This window comes from Dermacentor silvarum, chromosome 3, assembly GCF_013339745.2.
Source record: "Dermacentor silvarum isolate Dsil-2018 chromosome 3, BIME_Dsil_1.4, whole genome shotgun sequence".
NCBI lineage: Eukaryota > Metazoa > Arthropoda > Arachnida > Ixodida > Ixodidae > Dermacentor > Dermacentor silvarum.
In genome coordinates, this window is record NC_051156.1 from 213,056,086 (window position 1) to 213,076,060 (window position 19,975).

General features: G+C 45.9%; 1 protein-coding gene across 2 annotated transcripts in view; it reads right to left on the bottom strand.

Moving 5' to 3' along the window:
• Positions 1-19,975, bottom strand: part of LOC119446629 (urease subunit alpha-like) — a 110,841-nt gene that overhangs the window by 56,024 nt on the left and 34,842 nt on the right. For both annotated transcript variants that reach the window (XM_049664267.1, XM_037711113.2), the window contains 3 exons: positions 9,401-9,467; positions 8,394-8,476; positions 5,278-5,382 (listed from right to left, as the gene is read on the bottom strand). In XM_049664267.1, the coding sequence (XP_049520224.1) occupies positions 5,278-5,382; positions 8,394-8,476; positions 9,401-9,467 (255 nt within the window). The remainder of the gene's footprint in view (positions 1-5,277; positions 5,383-8,393; positions 8,477-9,400; positions 9,468-19,975) is intronic.

Here is a 19,975-nt window from a genome sequence, read left to right on the forward strand (position 1 = left end):
AGTGAAAAAAGGGCCAGGGTTCTCAATAATGCACAAATCTAATACAACTCAACTCTCATTTGGTGGCTGGCCGCATCTGTAGCCTTATTGTGTAGAATCACACACTGATGTGCTGGATTGCGTGGGATGTCATGATAAATCTGTGTATTACACTTGCATGAACTAGGAGCACCGTGTGAACGCCTGTGTGCCATAAGCCCTTCAAGCTACAGTACCTAAAGATAAATAAATTAAATCAATTACATACTTCTTGTGCTGCATTTAAAGGGTGTGGTGGTGTCACTATTACCGGTTACTTAGTAAAGCACATATATCCATTAGATGCACCTGCTTAATCAAAACAGTCCTGTCAAGATGAAACAATCTGTCAGTGTTATGTGGAAAATAAAATTGGGGAACCAAGGAGCACACCTATCTAAAAGAACATTCCACATAACTCCTAAAATAATGTTTCCTGGCCATTACAGCAAACATACTATAGTATGTGTAATATAGATATGTTCACAGAATGACAACCCGACAAGGCATCGGACTGAGACAAAAAAAAAAAAAATCTTGAGTATCAAACATTAAGTTTTTATGTTAAGAAATGCCTTTTTGATCGAGCTCTGATTATATATTTACTCATCTAAGACATACTCTTGTATAAACTCCACCACACCATTTGAGGTGAAAAATTTGAAAAACAGAAAATTTCACAAAAGGTTACCTGCCATAGTGCACGCATTAAAGCCACGAACTGACTGGAGCTGGGCACACACGCATGCCCATCTCTAGTCCGGCTATGTCACAGCAATCTAGGTGCCAATCAGCCACTACTGCATGCAGGGTTGCCACCTGGCCGGTTTTCCACCGGCACAGCCAGTTTGTTCTTCATAGCGCCGGCTGCCGGCTCATCCTCACACTGGCCCCCCTGTTGCCGGTTTTCCGGTTCTCCCCTAAATCAGTACATGTGTGCGTGCCTGCCATCACAGCCAACGTTACAAGAACCAAGATAAGTTTGTAAACTCCGCTTTGTAACGTCGTGAAAACGCGGCTCCCTCCTACTGTCGGCTGCCGTGCCATCAGTTGAAAGCGTTGCGCACACAGCCACCACCCCCAATGGGGAGCATTGTGCAGCAAAGGGCAGCAGATCCCTCTTGTCTACGCCCAAAAATTGGTGTGGCTTCCCTTCTTAAATGAATTTAAGTGTCCTCATTTGTGGAACCTCATGGAGCACGTGTTCGCTATGCCTTGTAGCAACGCATTTGTTGAGCAGGTATTTAGCGCGATGGGAAATCTATGGACCAACGACAGGAACAAACGAAGTATTTCAATGGTCAAAGCAGAGTTTTGTACGTCATAATATCAAATGCAACCACAATGAATACTTGCAAGTAGGAAAACAAAACAAGCAGCTCCTTACAGCAGCTAAACCGAATGCCAAATATACATTTAAAATTGCCCTGCATTGAATATTTCTATGCATTTTGGTGAGCGAACATTCATTTGTTTTGTGTTTTATGTAGACCTGTTGCTGGGTTGTTTGTACGTATGCCCTACGAATAAATCATTTGCAAGTACAGCGTGAAGACTTTAAATGTGTGCCAAATTTATATCAATAAATATAATCACGTAAAATTCATACTTGGCCCATCACCCCTTTTTGTTTGTATTTTTTCATGCAGTACTTAGTATCTTTCACCCCTCCCCCTCTCTCCCCATTCCTAATAGGTGCTGCTTTTTTTTCCCGGCAAAGGAGACAACCCTAACTGCATGGTGCAAACTGTTTTCTCACCACTGATCACACGGTGCTCTTAGCGGATGAAATTTCAGCGAGTAAGTTTTAGTCACTTTTACTAACTGCAAACACCATTCAAATAAAATAATTTCCCTGACACCATGATGAAAGAACTTGCAATGTTTGGCTATTAAAGAGGCCCTAAAATACGCTCTTTTAAAGCCTGAGCAACATGCTGGAATGAGCACGATGCCTTTCAAAAGTTATCCTCCCGTATATACCTTCGAAAAAGACTTAATATAAATGGAGATATAAAGAGTGCAATGTTTACTTCCCCCATTCCCCCTCAACTCCTCAGTTTCCCTAAGCTGGGGCGGCAGCGACAGCATTGCCCTGCCTATCACTCCTTTCTTTCCTTCTAAAGCGAAGCATTCTTCTACGAATCATGGCAGTTTTTGTGGTGTATCTCGTCGTTTTCGTGGGTCAACAGATAGACAACTACCACCATCTACAGTCAAAGAGGGGATGTAGCTGAAGCTCGCGAATGGGACGAGAGAGGAGAACCAGGCAAGCGCGTTGAGCGTGAGTTCATCGTGTGACATGTTCAGCCACTCAGTCGAAGCTCATGGCTACACAATAGTTCCAGTTCATTAATGACTAAATGGCGGTGGAGCATTCATTCGTTCACTCATGCATTTGTTTGCTCGTCATTCATTCGCTTGTTTGTTGTTCGTTCTACATCTTAAAACACTAGGCAATAGGAAAACGACAAAGCGCATCTCAGGCCACTAGGGCCCCACCAGTTCAACGTGCATTGGCGTCTCGTGCTGCAATGATTTGTGCAATGCTTTGCATTACGAAGATGTCAACTACAGTTTGAGTCTGCCAAATTTTCTTCTTTCCACATTGCGCTTATGGTCAGTGCCTGGCAAAGGTGCCAGAGAGCAACAAAAAAGCAGCGACAGGTCGGGCAAGGTGCTTTAACAAGCACTGCTCCTCTGTCTCCTAAACGATCTGGTAGTGCATGCACACATGTACCGGCGAGTAGCTCAATGTCTTGAACAATCGCCCAATGGTTGGCACAAATCTATGGGTGGTCATGCTGTCCGTGATGTCCAAGGGTGGCTCTAAAGGGGTGCAAGAGGGTGTCACTGAGCCCCCAATATTTCATGCTACCCCTCCCCCTCCTGCACCTCATCATCGCCCCCCTCCTTGCATACCACCAACGAAAATGGAGAATCATGTTCTGACCGCCCCCACAATAGAAATATCCTGGTAGTGACACTGATGACGTCAGTGGCGGCAGCAAAAAAAGAAGGAGCCTTGAAAGCCACAGGAGAGAGCAAGCAATCTACTAGGAGAGATTGTAAGTTCCATGCTGCATGCAGCGGAATAATATATATGGCTCACATGTTCACAGCAGCACTGTCTACAGATTGGGAATTTTTTCTTAGTGCATTAATAATGTGTTTCAGGGCCCCTTTGACAAGACTGCAAAAGGCCAAAGCTTCGTTTTTCCATTTTTTCATATCCTGCAAACAATGAGACTGTGTGGATGTTATTTGAATCAGCCCAAGAAACTAAGGCATCACATAATACTACATCAACGATTTCCGCACTCAAGCAGATGTTGACACACATAGTGTAATTTAATGATACACATTTCTCGTTTTAGTGCTTCTCCACATTTAGACTGTATGATGGGAGGTGATACCAGAGTTTGCCTAGCTCACTTCCCTAATCCTGTTATCTACAAACAGCCCTAATCCAGAACACGCAATTTTACAGCTTGGTGTGCCCCACTTCTTATCTGCTGCTTTACAGCTTCCATCTCACTTTCTCTAGCTCCCTTAAATCACTGCAATCAGACAAGCCTGCTATGCATGATAAGAGCTCATCAACCTATCCAACTTTCAGGATGGGAGACCAGGGCAACAGTTATCACCATCAGAAAGATGGTCCCTGCTCCCCTTTTATTTTATTTTGAGGAAAAGGGAGAGCCACTTTGAAAGTTAACTCGTATGGCTAACAATATTTCATGAAAAAACGCACAAGATCTGTCAATAAGGAATGCTTGCACTTTCCCACTTTGCAAAAAGAAAGTTAACTAGGAAGTTCTGTGAAGAAGCAGTGTGAATAGGAGTGTACTGTGTCAATTGACTCCTTGGCATCAGTGACACCTGGAAATTTGCAATACTTTTACTTATCGGTGACATCAATAGCACTGCCCTCAGAAAATAATTTTTCCAGAAAACACTATGGCACACAGTACGACATGCCACCTGCAAGCATGATTACCATTGCGTGAAGATGGTAACAGCTGACACCAGATCACTGTACGAAAGTTTACCAATGACAGAGAATGATACCACCACCTATTTCACTCATTTCTCTCTCTGATGCTCTGTGGTTAGAGAGTTCTAGCCACCTGCCGTGACGGCATAGTGGCTCTGTCATGGTGCTGCCAAGCCTGAGGGCACGTTATCAGATCCCAGCCATGGTGGCCACATTTCAATGGGGGCGAAATGCAAAAATGCACGTGTACCACTGCATTGGATGCACGTTAAAGAACCCCAGGTGATCAAAATAATCCGGAGTACCCCCTACTACAGCGTGCCTCGTAATCATATCGTGGTTTTGGTACGTAAAACTCCAAATAACAACAGTTTTAGCTTGTACACATACGTCTTACCCTTCGCAGAATAACAGAGACATGGACAACAGTAACAACATAGGGCAGTGACATCTTGTGATGATTTGTCCAACAAAATTACGTTAGAAAAATTTCTTTGTCATGTGGGTGTTCTCATTAAAGGAAAATAGAAAAAGGTACTCCATGTTGACGATTACATCGCTGCTCACACTTCACACAAGCACATGGCATGTAGGTTATGGCTGGTTAATGCAATAATAACTCTGTGCCCTCTCTAGTTAAGTTCTGTGCCACACTATGGCACTAGCGAAGTGACTGTTTAAGTCTATATCTTCAATAACCCGGTATTCCGTGAAGGTCAAGTCAAGTCAAGCTAGAACTCTCTATTTTGTTTTTGTACACGTGTCCATCTATTTTTCCTTTCTGCCTTCTTCCTGAACTTTTCAAGTACAATATCATAAAAGCACAACAGGGTGACTAATACAGACTCTCACCATATTACACAGCTAATATGCAGCACATAAACAGAGCTTCACATCACCTGTGCACCATATGTGGCATATGGTGCTAACATATGTAGTGGTCCTTGCTGCATTTTTATTCGTAAAAGCCAAGAATTCATCTTAACTAGGGCTGTTACAGGCAAGCACACTGCATTAACATTAGGAGCTGATCTTTTCATCATTACCAGAGCACAAAACGGCTAAGCACTGTTTCATTCATTACAGCATTGAGCTGATGGGACTTGCTATCATTCAATGTCAGTAATATGCACAAATATATCAATGATATGCCTGCACAAAACTGACGTTTAAATATACTTCGTACAGCTTCCTAAAGTTATGGGCACAGGAAATACGAAGTAGCAGCTATTTCAAGAGTTCACATAATGTATGGCACTTACCTTCCTTTTCTCAAATATAGATACATCAGGAACTGGTAGAAAGCTTCCCTCCAGAGCACTTTTCAGGTCCCCATTGCGTCGACAGATTGGAAACTCCAGGTACACCTGTCATAGTGCCGTACAAGCAAGGATTATGGACATGCATCAGCCTAAAACACTAGAAAAATCAGGCGGTCGAAACACATGGGAAAGCATTTCATGCTGCCTTGAGGTCACAATGCTCTTTTGTTTTTCTCTTTGCATTATGTCCCTTTACCCTATGCAATGCCTGCCAGGGCCACAGCAGAAAGCATGAATGGCACATGAATGACACACTCCTCTGGCCAACCTGACCACTTTCTTGTCTCAGTTACTTCCTTCTCATAAGAAAACGCAGGTCGGCAAACTCACTCATGAGCACACCGACTCATAGTTGCTTCACATTGATTTCATAGGCGTGGGATAGAGTCTGAGCGAGTGACAAAAAGTGTGATGGGATGTAGGTATGAAAGAAAATAAGTGTCAGCGAACTTGAGTGCGTGCGATTCTGAAGAGGAGTGAGTGCCAGTTAACGCGAGTCTCAACCAAAGTCAGTGACAGTTAGTTTGAGTGTACGTATGATTGTGAGTGGACCCAAGTGCAAACGTAAGTAAGAGCACTGGTGAGAGTGAGGTAAGGCGAGTATGAGCGCATTAATGGGTGCTGGTAAGTGTGGATGAAAGTGATTATGAATGTGAGTGAGTGTTGGCGAGTATGTGGAGCGTGAGTATGAGTGAGTATTGATTTAGTGTGCCAACATATGTAAAAAAAGTCACAACAGACATTCTGCAACCTGGGTAGGCAGTCTCCTTCAGTGCACATTCTAAGGCGACAGAGGACTCGAGTATCTGTTGAGTTAAACACATTCAAATGATCTCCTAAATGAGAAAGGGTCAGGGGTCCCATATATAGGTAGGCAGATCGGTTGGACTTCCTAGTTAGTCCTGCTAGTCCCGACCTTGAAAGAACTCTTAAATCACAACACACGTGCTAGAGGCATTAGCCACATGCAAAAAAAGAATAAAACATTTTTTTTTAATAAACAGCAGTGCATCCTGCGTATTATATTTCTTTTGAGCGTTTGGCAGCATTCGCTCCCAAAAACATATGAACTAGCTCCCTTATCCTTTTATTGCTAGTGAAGATACTGCTTGAATAGTGAAAGCATCGGTATTTGGCATTGGTATCATTGTTGCATGCATATTGAAGTAATTATCCAGCGGGTTGACAATCTAATAGTAAAATTAATTGCTTCCACCTAGGACAAATGTTGTAGCTGCTAAACACATTGAAAGTCGCAGCTATCTTCCCCTAAAAGTGTTTCTTCAAACCTCACCAAGCCCTATATTTTCATATTATGCTTTGACTTAGTAAATCAATAGAGTGCGCAAGCAGGACTTGGCTCTATATTAGAGAAGCTCGCTCTTTAATGACACTGTTTCAATGCTCTTGTGATCCCTCAATTTCGCGTGGTCAAATTGACTAGCTGTTTCTCAAGCTAATGAGCAAAGGTAATCATGACGTATGATATTCACGCCAATAAGATGCCAATGCATTTCGTCGAATCAGTGCTGCAGTGGCCACGCTTAGAAGAAAGCAAAATGCAAAACTGAGATTTCAGGGCACAATAAAAGTCTACATTAATCCAGCTATTTTTTTTTTTTTTTTTTTCTACGGACCGCCTCACAGCCCACAGTGGACTTCTTAAACATTATTATGTATTATTGGTGAAGGCATCACGCTTCGACAAAAAGTGGTTGAAAAATATGATGGAAATCATCTCAATTGAATCACTTGACAACAAAACAGTTGCGCTCTTTCGCTCATAGCAGATTATAATTGAAACATTTGGTCCCGTAAAACCTATGCATAATCTTATTATCAATTATTTTTTTGTTCGAGTCAGTGGCCATGATGAAGTTACCATGGTCGTTACCATTATTTTTGCAGCTAAGGCGGGGATTCGCACACACAACCTTTCGAACACACAACCTAGAGTTCAGCAGCGCAACAGACATCCTGCCAGCCTGCCAAAATATCTGTACAGTCGGAGACCTGACACTTAATCGCGAACGTGGTAGTCAGCACGGCAGTACTGCGATCACTGTGCATATTCTGGCAGCCTTGTTTTCTATGTATTTCACGTTCAGTACCCCAAAACCGCGATCCGAGGAGGTTCAGGCGTACGACGTCGGCCGTGCGCCGACCGCTTTCAAAGCCACTGACTGCACTCCAGTGTCCAGAGCATCGAAAACATGTGACGTCATTCTGTTGCCGCTAGCTTGCTTACGTAAAATATCGTAGCTTTCGTAATAAAAGCCTGGAAGCGCTGTGTCGTCCGCGTTGTGGAACTTGTTTTGCCGCCATCTTGTGGTAAAGAACCAACTTCGATAGCGATGGCGCTGATGGCAAGCAACGCCGCGGATGAAGTTTCGGTTTCGTATTCGATGCAGGAAATTTACAAAATAAGTTTTGGGGGGGAAAGCGCGCCTAAGAGCCGGACAAATACTCATCTCTTAGCTGTTGTTTTCGCTTCGGAAGCCGATAATCAGCGTTTTTGGCGGGAAATATCACGTATTTGATGCATTCGCTAGAGTTACTATATTTATAGGGGCCATATGTAGTAGGCATATGTAGTAGTCCCTTAGCGCCGTCAAGACAGCGCTGCCACCACTGGGGTCAGCAGGCGGTGCGTGCCGACCAGTCAAAGTTCCAGTTACCCGGCGAGGACCAATTACAGGACTCAAATAATGAAAGCTTGGCCCGCAGAAGTGTATGAGCGCCGGCCGAGATCTTCGGTCGGGATCGAAATAATAACCAAAATATCGAATTAACCAGAGCGAAAGTCGACTGTATAACGTTCTCTCTCCATAATGATTCAACCATGTGTCCACCGCACTATTAAAGGGCTGCGCTGACGTAGTTTATCTCTGAGGGTGGTGTTATAAGCATCGGATATTCTTCACGTAGCTCAATGCGGCATGCCACTGCGTACAGCACACTGCTCAATAGTGCTGTATAACGCAAAAGTCAGCTGTACAAGTCAGCTGTTGCCCTAGTTGTTCGCAGAATCAGCTAAAACAATGGGAGTTGCTCACAAGCTTTGTGCCATCAGTGAAAGTCGCTTCGACAGTCATTTCGGGAATCAGCTCTGGCACACCAGGCAAGACTTGATTTCTGCCTGCAAATAATAATAATAATAATAATAATAATAATAATAATAATAATAATAATAATAATAATAATAATAATAATAATAATAAAATGTAGGTTAAAGACAATATAAGACTACAATTTTTTATTTTAATTAAGATGAAGTAATTGCTAGCCATCCAGCTTATTGGTAACTATACAAACATGCGCGGTTATTGGCACCTTTGTCGTTAAAACATATTTTAGTTCGCTTTTTTTATTCAGAAGACCTGCAGCATTGCTGATGATAAAATACAGTTTATAGGTGTTCAACAGGATGCCAAATATGCTTAGTGCGACTGTGCTGTCATTTAAATAACATCTATATGCTGCAAATATATATTTCTCCCCTAAAACCTCAAGTTTAGCCCCATGAATTATAGAGCAGCCCGGTTTTACTTTTGTATAATATTTGCGAAAAGTTCTCTCTATCTATTCAGAAAATATCAAATCAGAAAACACTTCCTGCCTCTTCGAGTTTTTATCATTAAACTGGTGGTCAATAACTTCCATACTGCAGGGCATTACCCACATAGAAGCACCAGCAAGTTGTAGCGTTGCACACTGTTACATACTGCAGTGCATTACGCCATGGTAGGTTCCCGTAACTCGACTATAGAATGGTAGGTGCCCAATTGTCAAAGCGTATAACTTCAAAGTCAGTATTATGATACGAAATTTCGCTCAGACCTCCACTCAGTTTCACTCAAACTGTTGTGGTCCAGGTGAATACGACAGTCCTAAGGAAGCATTTGGTGTTCAATCGATGCAGGGTGCTTGTACCATCGGCAGTTCCCGAGGCTAGCGCGGGTACAGTAAAGATTGATAAAGTACACACACTAAAATAACACTAAAGAATGAATAGAGTGCATGCACTATAATGTGTAGAATGACTACGCGATCCTAATGTTACCTAAAAGCTCTTTTCCTTTCTCCGTTGCTTCACAGACAGTAAGTCCATCTCTGGCCATCTCTTGAACCTATAAAATAACAATAATACAAAAACAGATAATAAGACCTGTGTCATGAACACACAATGCAAAGGCATATTTGTGGAATGAAATAACACGTCAATTTGCTACAGCGCTAAACAAAATTAAAGCCATATGTGTACCTGAGATAACATTTTGCAAGAAGACATTTCATTTGCCCTCATTCAAATAGCAGTCGAGCCAATCCATAAGTACATCAAAGCCACCAGTGAAAATATTAACTGATGCAGGAGACATATGTTCAGCGCTTTGTATAAACAGTGATTCTCTCATGAAATGTGCTTCATCTACAATGACAATGTATACATCGATAGGCAAAGGTAGGAGAAAAAAAAAATCACCCATACGTTTGACACCGCACTTCCTCACTCCAGCGACGCTGTATCTAAAAATAATGCTTTATACAACAAATTACGTTAATTTTGTGATGTCATGTTAAGGCAATAATGCAAGCATGCCTTAGAGGAAACATGCGAAAACAAGTACCGCTGACCTTGGCCTACAAGGTCAGCGGTAGGCCTGATCTTGAATGTCATGCGCCGGCGATAATAATCGCGGCAACAAGTTGTGAAGATCAGTAAACGACTGATAATGAAGCCCAAGCATTCCAATTCAACACGAAAGAAAGTGCATTTAGTCACTTCTATTGCGTATTAGTACTTGCTTGCGAGAATGCGGCAAGAAGAAATTGAAAAGGTTAAGCGAGGCATAGAGTGGCTGCACCGGCATCACTTGGCGCGCATGCTGCTCCATCTACACGGTGCATGCCAGATGCGCCTGCAACTGTTATCTCCAAATATAACACCATGCGTCAAAGATAAGCGAGCGGATGACCACTGATGGCATCAATCCAGGTCCACGTTTATAGCCACGTAAACCCACTGGCCTAAGCTTTGTCGGTAAAAGCGACGCTTAAAATTTGGGCATTTTGGATCCCTAATATATCACTAAGCTTCACTCGACGTTGGCCTGTGGCCAACGGCTCGTGCCTATGGCGCGGCCGCAAGGGCCATATATCTTGAAAGCAATCTGCGATGGGGACAGAGTCTAATTGCGCCGAGGGCTCACAACTTCGTGTGCGCTGTGTTCTCGCCGCTTAGTTCGCTGTTGAAAGGGACTGACCACCGATCTTTATATAAGGACCCAGTTTTTTTATGACGCAACGAAAAGCTCACCCTCGGTAGTGTTTACACCTGCAGCAGTTACTTCAAAAAGCGCATGGATATATTATAGGCAGAATTTTTCGACCTGCATGAGCAGTCTCTAATGAAGTAAGAGTCCCTCTTCCAGCAACACTGAGAAGTGAGGGCGATGCCGATAGCCCGCCTCGCAAATTGTGAAAGCCGCCCGTCGTTCTACTTTCACAGCAGTGAGTGGAACTGTGGTTAACCACTTGCGTTTTGACCTTTTAAACCACTTTTGAAAATAAAAAGCTGGTACAATAAGTTTGCGTTGTCGTACAGACTTTCTTATAATTGCATCGCGTTTTCCCCCAAGTACATGGCTGGCTGGCCCCCGCCGTCGCTATTTTGTCGATAGACGAGCCAAGCCAAGTCATCAAAAACGAAGGCGAAGACAGTGCCCCTTATCTGCTTGCTCGCTACATACGAAGACTTATCAGCACATTGTAAGTTAGAAAAATCTTATAGCACAAAAAAAGTGTACTGCATTTCAACACTAATAAAAAGACCGGGAGCCGCGTACACTAATAAAAGGTCACATGGTAGACCTTATATGCAACTTCATGTTTTTGCCGCATGGGGCGCCAAAGATCATCTTTCGCGACTTTAAGTGAAAAACAATATAAATTCACGTTTAATAAGAAAAACATGGCTTGTAACCAGTACGATAGGCAATCTTTCCATCAGTGGGGTTATCTCGATTCATGTTCTGAGCGGTTGTCTGTCCCTTGAAACGAGAGGCAGCACGAAGGTCAATTCGCTCGCTGCTACAGCTGCGCTTTCTCACTCCAGCGTTTTGACAGTGACTGTGCGCGCGTGACACCATGCTTGTTAATTTGATTAGTAAGCGAATGTTTATAAACTTACACGGCCGATCAAACTACTACCCTTACTTCGTATGGCTGTCCACTAGTTTACTATTGCAATCGATGCTTCGCCTTTCGGGCGAAACTGCAACTCTTTTTTTTTCTTTGTTGCATTAGGTCACCATCGCACGTGTACGTCTATCATGCCAACGCGCCAACTATAGCTTTTCTGAGATGATCGCCACGTGGTTATGATGATGAGTTCCATACCGTGGCTCATACACACAACGGGGGATTCTAAAAAGCGGGCGGTGCATGTGAAAAAAAGTAAGAAGAAATTAAGAAGTACAAGCCAATATAAGATTTGTCACATCGCGAAGCACGCGTGCGCGAGAGCAGATGCGTGCGCGCCAGTTTATATTAAGCAAAAGACGCAGGAATGAAATGGGCAAATTTAGAGCATTTCATTAACCGCTTTCCAAAAGCTTCGCTTCACATAAATTCCAAAGTGTTCTTTGTTTATTGACGAAAAAAAACAAGGGCGGGGGAGGGGGTTGAGCCTGTTGTTGGCGGCACTTTTTCGCAGATGCGTTCGGGGGCGTAGGCCAGTAACGTCGCCTTTCCCGTGGCGCTCTCGTCTCTTCTCGTGTCATTCTCCCTTACGCAGCTAGTTGAGCCAAAGGTACCTCACGACGCTATGCCGTGCTATGCACATTGCGTGGTGTTGCACATTGCACATTGCGTGGTATCTCGCGGTGGTCGAGTACGTGACTCTGTCCACGGGTGTCCTTGGACGCGTGACACCACGCATGCCTAGTTAGCAAGTGTTTGCTGCTATTTATACTGCCCAAAAACCACGAGCCTTATACTTCGTGTAATATTTAAATACACTGTTATCACCGTCCTTGAGCCGTCACGTCGCACCGGGCAACTGCGGCAGTTCAAGAAAGAAGGATATATACTTGCCGCATGCACTTACGAACAACATACGTATATACCCGATTGATACACGGTGTCAACCGGAGCACGGAGCTCACGCCAATATTCTCTGGTAAATGTACCGCAAAAAGAAATCAATAAATCTGCGATGCGACATGCGTGCCCAATGTTGAACTGACTGTTTATCGCAACCGAAACGTTGATGTTTACCAAGAAGCCCTTTCTTTTGCAGAGCAAACCGCCGGGCAAGTTGAAGCTAAACAAGTTTTTGTCAGACCACGCACAACGGAGGCACCGTGGTGATCGGCCGACGGGAGGCCAATGGTGTTCATCAACATTGCTTCTTCCCCCTCAACCTTAGCTGGGCAGCACGCACGTGGGTAAAGTTCGGGTGGAAACATTTTACAGCGAAGCTGTTATGGGCTCAGTCTTCGATGGTCGCGTCCGGATGTAGAAAAAAAAAACTCTCATTGGCGGTATTCTGTATGTGCGAGTGAAAGCGCGCGAGGGCGAGGGACGCGCGCTTTCACGGGGAACAAACGCACGGCGGAGAGCAACCGCGATTTATGTGCGAGTGAAAGCGCGCGAGGACGAGGGACGTGCGCTTTCACGGGGAGCGAACGCACGCCTGAGAGCAAAGACCGTGGGGGGACGAGAGGGAGGGAGGGAAGGCGACGTTTAGCTGCGGTACCAAATGCGTATCTTGCGACCGGGCGCAAAGGGAACTGGCGACTCAATCTCCCACGCGAAAGGAGGACAGCGGGAAGGCAGCGCGGGAGGGAGGCGTTGCGGCTTCTGCTCTGCGAGCAACTTGTACTTTGCGCGGCGCCGGGCGGTCGCGCGCGCCGTATCTTGAAAGCGATCTGCAACGCGGCTCCTACCTTTGTATGCGCTGTGCTTTCGCCGCTCAGTTTCGGGTGAAGCGATAGACCGCATGAACCTTCGCTAGCTGCTGCTGGCGCGCTTGCTCACGCCAGCGTTTTGACAGCGGTTGTGTGCGGTCACACAAACAGCGCACAGAATTGTTGCTGACGGCGGCAGTTTTGCCCGCGTTCGCACCGAACGCGCGCGACGTTGGTGAGGTGTTTATGAAGAACGTGCCCATTTTTGCCGTACTCGCTATGGCGGTGTACCGTAGCGACCATAGGGCCATGGTCCCTGTGGTCACTAAATAAATGAAAACCACCGGATCATATATATTTCTCATTCTTTAATAGTTCAAATAACCAATTACACCATCACATTTTTATAATCATAATTGGAAATACATAATTCCCAACATAGTACAGCTTCGCTGGTTTTCAATCTCCACCCCAGTAGAAGGGCTGACATTTTTTTTTCTTTTTGGTATATGCACGGAGTTCACTTAAGATGCCGTGGCGGCCATATCGTAACCCGATACGTGTATCACGCGCAAAGTAAATAAATAAATAAATAAATAAATAAATAAATAAATAAATAAATAAATAAATAAATAAATAAATAAATAAATAAATGTAGTCGCGTCGCGTCCAATGTCCACCCAAGCCAGGACTGAATGGCTATCAAAACAATCGAAATGTCCAAGTCCACCCAAAAGCTCTTTCTTTCGATTCACAGGACAAACCGTCGGACTGGGAACCGTCCAGGAATTTATGATGGGCCATGTATAAGGCGCATAACGTTGGCCTGTAGTTGGCACAACGCATGCACCCCGACAGTTGTAACGACGCCATACCGATAGCAATCGTCCCGATCTACATAGTTTGCCATGTTTAGACCAACCAGTGCTTCATTATCCACAATACACTCGGCCAAGGTTGGGCCAGAAGAGTTTTGTCCCAGTCGCATAAGTGGTCGTCGCGAGCCTTCCATTTCATGCGCCCAAGCCTGTATACACAACGCCAATGGTCGTTTTATTTGTGTGTTCGACCCCGTCTAGACAGAAATGGAACAACCGGCGCAGCACACTGCAGAGGATGCTTTTTGTTCGCTCACACGTGTGCACGCGTTATCTCTTAAGTGTTCGTAAGCACACGTGTCCAATTGACCTCAATGCCTTGTCGGTGCTGTTCTGTACATTCCCTTCCTCTGCGACGCACAACCGCATCTAGCCACTTTGTTTACCGAGAGTGACCCATTTTTGGAACAGGAACGACGGAAGATACCATGGCGACAACTGTTGGAGAATCGGCCCACATCTACTAGTACTGGATGAAACATCCTCACAAGCCCACGATGCTTATGGAAAGTCAGAGATACAGAAACAGAATATTGAATAGACGCGATCGATAGAGAGAAAACCAGCTATCGAATTATATCGAACAGCAAATTAACTCAAAAGGGGGAAAAAAAGCTCACAGGACGGTTACGAGTGTATACATGCCAACTCTCCCCGTTCGTCTAGGAGACTCCCGAATCCCGACCCATCCTCCCGATTGAACGGGATCCAGCCATAGATATCACGAAAAACGTCCCCAGCTCAACGCTAAAAAAGAAAAGAAAAAATATTTAAAAAAACGCGTCTTGCAGAACAGCCACATCATAATTTCCATTATGCGCTAGAAAGGTAGCCGAATTCAGATTTAAATCCAAGACATTTGTTTGTAGGCGGTGTAGGCCCAATTCAGTTGAATTCATATCGATACATGCATTCAAAAGTGCGCCTGAGGCAAAGGTCTAATGTGCGTTGCACAATGACTGGTTTCCTGAAGTCAGCTTCGCCGCTTCAAAAGCCTGTACTGCGTTGAAGATATCTTCAGTCACGGTATATCCCCTTCATATCCCTCTGTGCAGTTGTGGCAAGGAATACGCCACAAAAACTAAACTTAGGGTAAATTAAACGTTCTGCTCACCTCAAGTACCTTCATTTTACTTCCGAGGGAAATCAATCGCTACCAAAGATCGCTTTGGAGAGGGCGCTATATACAGTGTTTGGCGGGAGGTGTGACGTGGGACGTTTCTGTGGAAATTGCGAAATATTTTTTTAGTAAAGCTTGCAACGAATAATTAACTTGTGCAGGTAATTCACACTAGTGATTAAATTCTTTTTGGTAGAGTGGTAGAGCGCCCGCCTCGGCTGTGGGAGGTTGTGGGTTCGATTCCCACCGCCGCCGGGCGCGCGCGTGCGCACACACACACACACACACACACACACACACACACACACACACACACACACACACACACACACACACACACACACACACACGAGTGCTTGTATGCTAACCACACAGACGTAATTGAAAACCTAGTTGCACAACCCGAAACCTTTGATTCTAAAAGCAAGGGAAGGGTGAAAGATTAGCAACAAGACAGCTGTAAGAAAGGTTAGGAAAAACATGAAAAAAACAAGAAGTCCGAGCGCAGTGAATGTAAGTGCATCAGGCTCGCAAGAAGTTCCGCTCTTTGAGAGTGACAGCGCGATCGACAGTTTGGATACGCAGTCGTCCAGGTTTTGTTATTTTCTCCGCTTCAACAATCTCGCAGGTTAGCCGACATCGCGACTTTTTCTAACGATAACATGATTCTTCAATAAACGGCTGACATTCGCGAATCTTGCAACGAAACCTTTGTGTGACGTTCGGTCAAGAACGTTGACGGCTGTGGCATTTTCACAGTGGAAGTAGGTGAACTAGAAGTGTGCTCCTGATATGCGTTTTCAGAGTACCTCGAGGTTCAATGAGCGTGTGCAAGCACTACTCATCGCTCTAACAGCGTTTATTGGTCTGCCGTTAACTTGCGCACGGTTCCCACGTATAGGTTCGACATAACGCGCGCAAAACGGGAAAGCCCCAGAACCGCATCATAGAAGAGCGAAGCGAGCGCACATTATGTACGCGCATCAAAGGTATGGTCGACAAGTAGGTCACCAGGCAACCAGCCAGTTCCCTATCAATCTACTCAAATACTCTCATCGGAAATGAAGGATGTTTATGCCAGGAGGAGATCACAAAGTCGGACTTGTCGCAACGCCCTCAAGAGACTGATAACCTGAAGCGATTGCTATCGCGCGCTTTGCGCACTGCTCCTTCCTTTATGCAAACGCTCGGAAAATTCTGGAATGCTTATCGAACTAAAAGAGATTTAAATCTAATTTTGGCTTCCTTTAAACACATGAGTGTGTTTGCTTGGGCTGGTTGGTATACGGCCCGTGAAAAACAGTTCGAGGACTGAACACAACGACTGGCGGATCCAGCAGGGAAGGGGTGTGTGTGTGTGTGTGTGTGTGTGTGTGGGGGGGGGGGGGGGGGGGCATTGGGCAGCAGCAGGCATAAGCGCTATCGCCCTGTTTTTGAATGGGTTCAACCCCCCACCCCCCACCATCCCTGGTTTGAACCGACTGTAGCTTATTTTACACAAGTCGGACCCGTTTCCCATATGCACGAAAGAAAAAAAGATAATCTGCAGACTTGATCAGCATTCCTCCATCACTGCACCCATTTACTGCGACAGCAGCATACCTGCCACACTGGAAACCGCTACCTTTTTCAAAAACAACTTTTCGACCCAAACGACGTCGTCCCCGACTGCGCGTCAAGGGCGGATCCAGGGCGGCCCCCAAAGCAAAGGGGGGGGGGGGGGGGGGGGGGGGGGGGGCATACCAGCATGGATGCAACATACTGCTGGGGGTAGAGGGGCACGAGAGTTAGAATGCCGGTCGCGCTGTTAAACAAAGTTTTGCTTTTTTCCTGTATGACGAAGGTGAATAGCTCAGGATCAGGCGGTGGCCCGACAACGACCGCGCGGATAATGACGACGACCGCCGTAGCCGTAACGGAAAGTATCGACGGACCGACACAGCATGACCCAGTTTAACAGGTAAGGGAGGTAGGCTTGAAGTACGCTATATAGTACGCATAGCCAACTACTCTGCACTGGGGAACGGGGAGAAGAATGCGAAAGGAACGCTCAATGCACCCGTGCATTACAAATAGGTTCATTCAACGTCTGGAGCGCGGTGGGTCCGGAGTCTCGCTATTTAGCAATCGGGCTTCTTCTTAATTTAGTTGTTTCTTTTTTGTCCAGAAGTGCTTCGTTGACAGGAGTAAAGATAGCACGACGCATGCGACAACAAGCATCCCGATAAGCGCAACGAGAAAGAAGCCGACGTTTCGTCTGGAGAGCGAGACGTAACCGACATTATATACGCTGCTGCTGTTTGTCCAGTAAACAATGCGTGCAGTCCGCGCGGCCTGGACCCTTCGGTAACTGGGCGCCAGTGCGGCTGCTGATGGCGAGGACTTGCCTGAAGCGGCCGGCCCACCTGTCTTATCCGATGGCCGCCGCCGCCGCGGTGCGGTCATCGCCGTCCCCGTGCGGTCCGCGGCCTAGACCGCGGAAGCCCCCCTCAAGGCGGTGCCGCGCTATCTTCTCCGGTTTCGCTCAGTCGTGTGACTCGCAACGGCTGCAGTCGTCGCAATCGAGCGAAAGCGAGCACAAGTTCAACGCCCTGCGGGTCGCGTTCGTATAATATATAGCGTCTGTTCTCACCGCATTCCGGCTCGAGTTTGAATAAGACTCGCGCAGCGCGTCGCGGTCAGCAGGGGAACACGACGGAAAGCTCAGCACGGCGTGAGGCAAACGCTCTTGGCAAGAACGAAAGGACGCCAGGGATGCTATGTTCCCAAGCACAAGCGCGTCGTTTCCAAGAAAACACCGAAAAATTAAGCGAGAGAGAAAGAAAGATGCCGTCTATCCCGTACATGGAATTCGCCATCAGCTTCCCTCTGTATCATAGGTCAAAGTTTCAAGGCCACTCCAAAACTTATAGGTAGAATAAGGAGTGCTATCACTGTCAATATGCGAGGCTTGGGAGCACGCGGCGCGACGACATGTCCAATCAGGCCTAACAGTGGCTTCGAAACTTTCGACATAAGTGCACGTTTACGATTCTCTCAGTATCAGCGTCTTCCTTACTGCGACGGAACACTCGACTACCCTCGTCAGCTACTCTTGCCGTGCCTAGTGGGACCCTACTTGGATTTTCATCATCATCGTTGCGTTAGGTAGGCATATTTAACTGCGAGGAAATGGAGGAGGAGGAAATAACATTTATTAGTTCCAGCCGAATCAACGCCCCAGACCGGGGCCACGTGCTGGGTTTTGGTGGAATGGAAAAATTATCTCACGACAGGGCTGACACAGGTAACGGTCAAATGAATGAATGAATGAATGAATGAATCAAGCTAGCCCGTATTGCGTTCGGTGACAGTGAATCATCACCTCGCGATTCTCCTCAACCACTGGGACTTTTGATTCGCGTCGTGTATTTTGTATTTAGCAAGCAAACACGCTCGCAACATTGCTGGCCCTGCGGGACACGATTCCGGGAGTTGAAACACGCTCAGGGAATTCGGTTCACCCTTGCGCTACAGCTAATGGTCGGGTGCCGTGGAAGAAACGTTCGAAATTTCTAGCGGACGGTTCGGTTCGTCCGGTAGAAGCTTAAAAGAAAAAAAAAATCATGCGGATCCCACGCACTGTGGAAATCGATGTAAGCGAAGCTTTCTGTGCTCTTTGCTTTGATTGACAATTAGCGGTGATGTTGACGACGAATGTTTAATTCATTCAGCATTTAGTGCAATACGAGAGACATGAGTTGATGTTAAACGTTAGCTTACGTGCACCACCGCTGTTTGACTGCGTAGTACACATATCACACAACGAGATGTGTTTGCTTGAGGCACTGTTGTGCGCCACTGTTCATAACCTCCGAGAAGGTCAGCATTGTCACTGCCTCACATGACTCATCGCATCGTGGCAGAAGTGTTAAACTTTAACTGAACTAGGGAGTTGTACGTGCGAAAATCAGAATCAGATTATAAGGCACGCCATAGTGGCGGACTGCGGAGTAATTCTGACCCCCTGAGGTTCCCTAACGTGTACCTAAATCTAAGTACACGAGCGGTTTAGTATTTCGCCCCCATCGAAACGCGGCTGCTACGGTCGGGATCGAACCCGCGACCTCGAGCAACGCCATAGCCGCAAAGCTAGCGCGACAGGCACAGAATTGTTGATTTGAGGTGCGACCGCTTCCGTAGTGTCGCCTAGACACTATACGGTGCTTTAATGCGGCTCTGCGTGTGCACGCCCTGCGTCAGTTGTCTGCTTGACAAATTTGCCCCGTGTTTATTTATCAGAAATAGCAGGAACTTACCTTGTCGTAGCGCACCTTGAAAATAAGTTTATCCAGTTTGTCCACAACCGCTGTCGTGTCTATAGTATATAGCGTTTTCTTGCCTTCTTACGTCGCATTTTTCCTCTCCCGCACTCTCACCGCGTATGGAATGCGTCAGTCCTACCCATTCTCATGCCTCCTCTCTACCATTCATCGACGCGCGTTTCCTTCGTACGTTCAATACCAACAAAATGCGCAGGAAGGGGCACGCCCTTATAAATTCGACGCACTGTGATTATACGTGCAAGTGATCTGACCCGGCGTGTCGACAGTCGACCGCACTTGAGTTGGACCGGCCACAAGTGCAGTGCTGTGGTGGTCCACCTATGCTCGACTGCCAACCTCTCCGCGCCCAGACTATATAAAAGCAACGAGAAAGCGCCAGTCGTGCCCGCGCAATAACTCAGCCGG